General features: G+C 46.1%; 1 protein-coding gene across 1 annotated transcript in view; it reads left to right on the top strand.

Moving 5' to 3' along the window:
• The first annotated feature begins 370 nt into the window (after positions 1–370).
• Positions 371–9,182, top strand: part of LOC135527499 (CXXC-type zinc finger protein 1-like) — a 30,425-nt gene continuing 21,613 nt past the window's right edge. The window contains exons 1-6 of the mRNA XM_064956004.1: positions 371–547; positions 1,257–1,387; positions 1,530–1,630; positions 1,816–2,231; positions 8,513–8,668; positions 9,020–9,175. Of these exons, the coding sequence (XP_064812076.1) occupies positions 545–547; positions 1,257–1,387; positions 1,530–1,630; positions 1,816–2,231; positions 8,513–8,668; positions 9,020–9,175 (963 nt within the window). The 5' untranslated portion in view covers positions 371–544. The remainder of the gene's footprint in view (positions 548–1,256; positions 1,388–1,529; positions 1,631–1,815; positions 2,232–8,512; positions 8,669–9,019; positions 9,176–9,182) is intronic.

Here is a 9,182-nt window from a genome sequence, read left to right as displayed (position 1 = left end):
TGTTCTGTTGCGACCTCCAGTTGGCTCCTCTTTCCAATACTAAGAGGTTTAAAAAAAGTGTTGCGATATAATAATTACATCATTGAAAATGTATGTGAAGTTGATATTAGTTGATATCCCCAATGAATAAAAATATGTATTTTAAACGTCCTGAAAGATAGGTAAAATATGTATTTTTGAGCACCTAAATGCACCTGATTCAACGTCCGGGAAAAATATATATTTTTTGTATTGTTTCATGTTGGGGTGGTACGCAATACTTTTCAGATCAGAGTTGTAGAAATTGGACTTGCATTATCTCCTAACAAACAGCGGGTGGCGCGCTACTTCAAAAGGCTACTTGTGGCTCGCTTTGAAAATAACCGAAGAAGGAAGAACCGGAAGCAACCATTTTCTGCAGATGTTTTAAACCAAAATCGTGCTAAATCAAAACATCTAAATTTGAAATCAAATGTTTTATTTTCTCATACAGCGGTTGGACATTATTTCTCTACTCTACCCGGTTTTTCTGTAAGTGTCTCGCCCAACGCGATCCCCAGTCATCATGGTAAGTGAAAGAGCATCTCATCATTTCAGCACCTAGTCATAGGGCATTGTCCATCTTCACAAAGCGGGATGATACGGTGATGTGTGTATGTGATTCTGCATCGCAAACCAGGTTTATATTCGTTTTTCTAGTCATGGTCGTTTCATGTTAAAAATTCTGATATACATTAATTCATTAATTCATTCGTTCAAAGTCAAATCAAAAACAAATCAAAGTTTACACAAGCAGCCCAATTAAATATTGCCAACATTTTTCCCAATTATTGCCAACATTTGTCGAAATATTGGCAAAGAGCTGATTTGATTGGTCTAAATATTATTTTAGTGGAAGATCAGAATTGGGCTGCCAGTGTTACCACCGAGCAACAAGATGAATACAGATTTTAATCATATACTTTTTAATATGGATACCTAAAGCCAAATTCCAATTGCCTTAGTCAATCTATTATCGTTTTTTCTTTACTAAATATTGATTCTTCCTCTCATCTTTGTTGACATGATAAGATTTGAGCTAATTTAGGCTATCATCACCATGGGCAAATACACACACACACACACGTACACACACACACGTACACACACACACACGCACACACACACACACACACACACACACACACACACACACACACACACACACACACACACACACACACACACACACACACTCCGAATGTATCAAATGTTGCTTCTGCTCCTCTACCCCTCAGGACAGTCACAGTGAGGTATCAGACCACGACCCAGCCCCTGGCCCTGACAGACCTATAGGACCCATGATGGAGGGGGGAAACGCACCTGTCTACTGTATCTGTCGCAGACCTGACATCAACTGCTTCATGATGTAACTATCTGTCTGTCTGTCTGTCAGTCCGTCTGTCTGTCTGTGTCTGAACAAACGAACGAATGAACATAGATGACAAACGACAGATGGACGGTGAAACAGGCCTCTCATAAATGTGTTTCCGCTGTCTCTGTCTCTGCAGTGGTTGTGACTGCTGTAACGAGTGGTTTCATGGTGACTGCATCGGCATATCAGAGAAGGCAGCTAAAGTCATCCGGGTGTGGTACTGTGAGAAATGTCGTGGTAAGTCTGTCCTCTGTTTTAGTAATGATGATAACCAAACAATGCAGACCTGTCGAGAAAAAGAGACAAACACGAAAACCATGGCACTCCTTTTGTGATCTAAAATGAAACGGCCAATGAAGCAGGATATGTACATCCAATCATTTAAATGAATTAAACCCACTGATTCTTGTGTTGTTATCTAGCCAAAGACGGGACCCTGGAGATAAAGTATCGTCCCAAGAAGACCAAGGAGAAGACGGAGAAGGAGACGGGAGACCAGGGGAAGAAGGAGACGGGAGACCAGGGGAAGAAGGAGCCGGGAGACCAGGGCAAGAAGGAGACGGGAAACCAGGAGAAAAAGGAGCCGGGAGACCAGGGGAAGAAGGAGACGGGAGACCAGGGGAAGAAGGAGACGGGAGACCAGGGGAAGAAGGAGACGGGAGACCAGGGGAAGAAGGAGACGGGAGACCAGGGGAAGAAGGAGACGGGAGACCAGGAGAAGACGGAGAAGGAGACAGGAGACCAGGAGAAGACGGAGAAAGAGACGGGAGACCAGGAGAAGACGGAGAAGCAGCATCACACTCCAGACCTGAATATAGAACACCGCCGAGGTTCACGGGTAACAACCAATAATTCACTGAATATATACAGTGCCTTCAGAAAGTATTCACACCCCTTGACATTTTCCACATGTTGTTGTGTTACAGCCTGAAATTAAAATGGATTAAATGTAGATTTGTTTTGGTCACTGGCCTACACACAATACCCCATAATGACATCACAATACCCCATAATGGCATCACAATACCCCATAATGGCATCACAATACCCTATGATGACATCACAATACCCCATAATGACATCACAATACCCCATAATGGCATCACAATACCCTATGATGACATCACAATACCCCATAATGACATCACAATACCCCATAATGACATCACAATACCCCATAATGACAAAGTGGAATATTTTTTTAAACTTTATTTTTTAATTTTTTTTACAAATTAATTACTGAAATGTCTTGAGTCAAATAAGTATTTCACCCTTTTTCTATGGCAACATAAGTTCAGGAGTAAAAATGTGCTTAAACAAGTCACATAATAAGTTTCATGACAAACTCTGTGGACTCCCTCTGTGGACTCCCTCTGTGGACTCCCTCTGTGGACTCACTCTGTATACTCCCTCTGTGGACTCCCTCTGTGGACTCCCTCTGTGGACTCCCTCTGTGGACTCACTCTGTGGACTCCCTCTGTGGACTCACTCTGTATACTCACTCTGTGGACTCACTCGTATACAAATCTGATTCCTGGCCATGCGCCTTGTGTCTGAATGGTCTAATCTGATTCCTGGCCATTCACCTTGTGTCTGAACGGTCTAATCTGATTCCTGGCCATGCACCTTGTGTCTGAATGGTCTAATCTGATTCCTGGCCATGCACCTTGTGTCTGAACGGTCTAATCTGATTCCTGGCCATGCACCTTGTGTCTGAACGGTCTAATCTGATTCCTGGCCATGCACCTTGTGTCTGAACGGTCTAATCTGAAATTTGCCCTCAAGTGGTTTTTCGACTGTTATTTGACATATCTTATTGCTTGTTTGCTGCTCTGTTGACAGTTTGACAACAACATTTGGTAGCTTGTTCATTATTTACAAACAAATGAGTGAATGTGTTAAAATCTAAACAGCTACCTAGCTAGCTAGTCGACTGTTGTGGCTAGCTAGCTAGTCGACTGTTGTGGCTAGCTAGCTAGTCGACTGTTGTGGCTAGCTAGCTAGTCGACAGTTGTGGCTAGCTAACTAGTCGACTGTTGTGGCTAGCTAGCTAGTCGACTGTTGTGGCTAGCTAGCTAGTCGACTGTTGTGGCTAGCTAGCTAGTCGACTGTTGTGGCTAGCTAGCTAGTCGACTGTTGTGGCTAGCTAGCAGGTCGACTGTTGTGGCTAGCTAGCAGGTCGACTGTTGTGGCTAGCTAGCTAGTCGACTGTTGTGGCTAGCCAAAAAGGACTTGTTTTGAAAGTTGGATCATCTTATCCTTTGAGGCTTTAAAAGTCTTCTGACACTATAGCTTTTAACGTTCAAAGCAATTGGGAAACATCCATGGTAGGAATTATTGTCACCTTATCTTGATTTATAACTTTTGAGTGATAGGAAACACGAGCACCACCGCCAATCAGCCTACACCAGTGGTTAAGCAACCTTTTCCGGTTACTGTACCACCAACTGATGTACCCCCTCATGTCCATTTTACCAGTAAGTCTATGGTCTCATGAGGCTTCTCAAGTACCCCCTGTGGATAGGCCAGGTACCTCCAGGGTCCTAGTTCCCCCTGTGGATAGGCCAGGTACCCCCAGGGTCCTAGTACCCCCTGTGGATAGACCAGGTACCCCCAGGGTCCTAGTACCCCCTGTGGATAGACCAGGGTACCCCCAGGGGTCCTAGTTCCCCCTGTGGATAGACCAGGTACCCCCAGGGATCCTAGTACCCCCTGTGGATAGACCAGGTACCCCCAGGGGTCCTAGTACCCCCTGTGGATAGGCCAGGTACCCCCTGTGGATAGACCAGGTACCCCCAGGGATCCTAGTACCCCCTGTGGATAGGCCAGGTACCCCCAGGGTCCTAGCACCCCCTGTGGATAGACCAGGTACCCCCAGGGTCCTAGTACCCCCTGTATATATATCAGGTACCTCCAGGGGTCCTAGTACCCCCTGTGGATAGACAAGGTACCTCCAGGGGTCCTAGTTCCCCCTGTGGATAGACCAGGTAACCCCAGGGGTCCTAGTACCCCCTGTGGATAGGCCAGGTACCCCCTGTGGATAGACCAGGTACCCCCAGGGGTCCTAGTTCCCCCTGTGGATAGGGCAGGTACCTCCAGGTGTCCTTGTACCCCCTGTGGATAGACCAGGTACCCCCAGGGGTCCTAGTACCCCCTGTGGATAGACCAGGTACCCCCTGTGGATAGACCAGGTACCTCCAGGGGTCCTAGTTCCCCCTGTGGATAGGCCAGGTACCTCCAGGGATCCTAGTTCCCCCTGTGGATAGGCCAGGTACCTCCAGGGTCCTAGTACCCCCTGTGGATAGACCAGGTACCCCCAGGGATCCTAGTACCCCCTGTGGATAGGCCAGGTACCCCCTGGGTCCTAGTACCCCCTGTGGATAGACCAGGTACCCCCAGGGATCCTAGTTCCCCATGTGTATAGGCCAGGTACCCCCAGGGATCCTAGTTCCCCCGGTGGATAGGCCAGGTACCCCCTGTGGATAGACCAGGTACCTCCAGGGGTCCTAGTTCCCCCTGTGGATACGCCAGGTACCCCCAGGGTCCTTGTTCCCCCTGTGGATAGACCAGGTAACTCCAGGGGTCCTAGTTCCCCTGGCTGGGTACCACTGGCATACACCACTGCGCACACACCTGTCATTACTATGACAGCTAATGACTGGTATCTGAATACACTGATTTGGTCACTTATAACTTGCTGTTTGAACAGTCAGTTTTCCAAAATGGATTTGAAAAACAAAACTGATTTGAGCGTTAAGGCCTGCAGTGTGAACAAGGTTTATCTGATGAGAGGAGAGTCCCTCACTTCAGCTTCACTGTCTGGCAAACCCAGACATCCTAGGAAATGAAACCAAGGAAATATTTTGGTTTGCTTGTCCTTGATGCGATACCATGGACATATAACCAGGTTGTATGATTTATGAACGGTAAAGGGATATAGGAGAATCTACTTTATTCAGTCAGTTCAACACTTTTTTATAAACTATTCAACACTTGCTGTTCCGTTTTCAATCAAATCACAGTAGATGGCCTATGGCGCCACGACTCTGCTATTTGACACACATGAAAGAAAGAAAATATATAAAAAAATACAGAAAACAATAATGAGACATACATCCTCTTCCTCCCTCCGTCTAAAGAAATTAAAATCCAACCAACCACAGCACACAAATTATACCGGTTCGGCGGGACAGTCAGCAGACTGCGTTGCTCACTTTGTGACTGACAAGGACCTATCCTATAAATAGATTGCTAGAAGATGCATATACTGTAGTTCATTCTAGAGGGAGAGGGCTTGACAGACTAGCGAATTTAAACCTTTACTGCAAAAGTAGCCTAGTTAGTATGAAGTGAATAAACTTTGTTACACTAAAATCCCTAGACCTTTTGGCCCTGACGGAGACAAGGACTTCCCCAGAGAACACGGCTACTCCAGCTGCTCTCTAGTCATCTGACTATGGGATGTCTCATAGTCTGAGAGCATCTGGTCGTCATGGTGACGGCACAGGGCTACTTATTTCTCCTGATTTTAGATGTTCTCTTTTCTCTCATCTCCTCATTTGAATTCCGTTCCGTCACTGTCGTTTGTCCACTCAAGCTTGACATTGTTGCTGGGCTATCACCCACCAGGTGCCGTTGAAGAAGAGTTCCTCAATGAACTTGACACCTTGATTAGCTCATTTCCAGATGATGGCTGACTGCTCATCGTACTGGGAGACTTCAACCTCCCGACATTGACTCTTTTCTTTCCACCTCTTCCACCTGTTTGTCTCTTTTGACCTCACCCTTTCCCAGTCCCAGGCAATACGCTTGGACTCAAGAAGCTGTTCCTCTGCTAATCTCACTGCAACCTACATGATTCTGATCACTACTTTGTCTCCTTGTATCTCCATCTCTCCTTCTACCCTACCTACTCAGCCAACACCCAGATGGTCATACTTACTCCTTCTACCCTACCCACTCAGGCCCTACCCAGATGGTCATACTCACTCCTCCTACCCACTCAGCCCCTACCCACTCAGCCCCTACCCAGATGGTCATACTCACTCCTCCTACCCACTCAGCCCCTACCCAGATGGTCATACTCACTCCTCCTACCCACTCAGCCCCTATCCACTCAGCCCCTAGGGTAGGAGGAGTGAGTATGTCCATCTGAGTAGGGACTGATCCCTACTCAGATGGACATACTCCTCCCACCCACTCAGCCCCTACTCAGATGGTCATGCGTCATCACAATATTCGCTCTCTCTCCCACTACTGTTTCCTCTTCTATCATATCATCTCTCCCTTCTGTCTCATGACTCAGTCTATTTGGCCCTACTCTCCTCCCTTTCCACCTCCTTTGACTCCCACTTAACTCCTGGTCGGCTCGAACTTCCGTGGCTAAGAGACTCACTACAGAACAGGGCTGCGGGCAGCTGAGCGACAATGGTAGAAAACTAAACTTGTTCCCCCTCCCAGAGTGCAAATAACCTTGGTGTGACCACTGGACAACACCCTGTCGTTTTCTGCAAACATTTAAAAAAAGAAGTGACTCGCTCCTGCAGGTTCATGCTCAACATCCGTAGAGTACGACCCTACCTCACACAGGAAGAGGAACATCCATAGAGTACGACCCTACCTCACACAGGAAGAGGAACATCAGTAGAGTACGACCCTACCTCACACAGGAAGAGGAACATCCGTAGAGTACGACCCTACCTCACACAGGAAGAGGAACATCCGTAGAGTACGACCCTACCTCACACAGGAAGAGGAACATCCGTAGAGTACGACCCTACCTCACACAGGAAGAGGAACATCCGTAGAGTACGACCCTACCTCACACAGGAAGAGGAACATCCATAGAGTACGACCCTACCTCACACAGGAAGAGGAACATCCGTAGAGTACGACCCTACCTCACACAGGAAGAGGAACATCCGTAGAGTACGACCCTACCTCAGACAGGAAGTGGAACATCTGTAGAGTACGACCCTACCTCACACAGGAAGAGGAACATCCGTAGAGTACGACCCTACCTCACACAGGAAGAGGAACATCCGTAGAGTAGCACCTAGCTATCTGAATATACTAACTACTGTGATATGTGGTTGTCTCACTTAGCTATCTGAATATACTAACTACTGTTATATGTGGTTGTCTCACCTAGCTATCTGAATATACTAACTACTGTTATATGTGGTTGTCTCACCTAGCTATCTGAATATACTAACTACTGTGATATGTGGTTGTCTCACCTAGCTATCTGAATATACTAACTACTGTGATATGTGGTTGTCTCACCTAGCTATCTGAATATACTAACTACTGTGATATGTGGTTGTCTCACCTAGCTATCTGAATATACTAACTACTGTGATATGTGGTTGTCCCACCTAGCTATCTGAATATACTAACTACTGTGATATGTGGTTGTCTCACCTTGCTATCTGAATATACTAACTACTGTGATATGTGGTTGTCCACCTAGCTATCTGAACATACTAACTACTGTGATAAGTGGTTGTCCCACCTAGCTATCTGAATATACTAACTACTGTGATATGTGGTTGTCCCACCTAGCTATCTGAATATACTAACTACTGTGATATGTGGTTGTCTCACCTTGCTATCTGAATATACTAACTACTGTGATATGTGGTTGTCCACCTAGCTATCTGAACATACTAACTACTGTGATAAGTGGTTGTCCCACCTAGCTATCTGAATATACTAACTACTGTGATATGTGGTTGTCTCACCTAGCTATCTGAATATACTAACTACTGTGATATGTGGTTGTCTCACCTAGCTATCTGAAGATGAATATACTAACTACTGTGATATGTGGTTGTCTCACCTAGCTCTCTGAATATACTAACTACTGTGATATGTGGTTGTCCACCTAGATATCTGAATATGAATATACTAACTGCAAATCGCTCTGGATAAAAGTGTGTGCTAAATGACTAAAATGTAAATTGTACACAGGCAAAGTGTGATTCCAGTGTGATTCCAGTGTGATTCCAGTGTGATTCCAGTGTGATTCCAGTGTGATTCCAATGTGATTCCAGTGTGATTCCAATGTGATTCCAGTGTGATTCCAATGTGATTCCAGTGTGATTCCCTTGTGTGCAGGTGAAGCGTTCGGCCCGTATGTGTGGAGAGTGTGAGCCGTGCAGGAGGACTGAGGACTGTGCTCAGTGTGATTTCTGTAAAGACATGAAGAAGTTTGGAGGACCCAATAAGATCAGACAGAAGTGCAGGCTCCGGCAGTGTGACGTTCGAGCTCGGGTGAGTCCATAAAGGTAGATAGGTGGTGCATTTGGACAGTAGACTATTTTAGTATTGGGCATTTGATTTATGCCTCCCCCAAGAAACCACCAAACCTTGACAAAATGGGGGTGCATTCTTTATTCATTTACCACTAATGAAGCTGTTGTAGCGACATCTAACCCAAACACCTAGCAAACTCGGCAAGGAGGTTTGGATTTCTTTACCTAAAAGATGTTGGGTTGACATTCTGTCTCTCTCTCTCTCTCTGTCGCTCTCTCTCTCTCTGTCTCTCTCTCTCTCTCTCTCTCTCGCTCTCTGTCTCTCTCTCTCTGTCTCTCTCTCTCTCTCGCTCTCTCTCTCTCGCTGTAGAAAATGCTCCGTGTAAAAGATGAGGAGTTTGCCCTGTCTGGTCGGGGAGCCAGAGGGAGTCTGAGAAGAGGAGGGCCTCTGTTTGATGACTACAGTGAGAATGAGATGGAGCTCTACCAGCAGTACAAGGCTGCAGGCTACGAGGATAACAATATGGTATACA

This window comes from Oncorhynchus masou, chromosome 33, assembly GCF_036934945.1.
Source record: "Oncorhynchus masou masou isolate Uvic2021 chromosome 33, UVic_Omas_1.1, whole genome shotgun sequence".
NCBI classification, from domain to species: Eukaryota; Metazoa; Chordata; class Actinopteri; order Salmoniformes; family Salmonidae; genus Oncorhynchus; species Oncorhynchus masou.
This window is presented reverse-complemented; position numbering and strand designations above follow the sequence as displayed.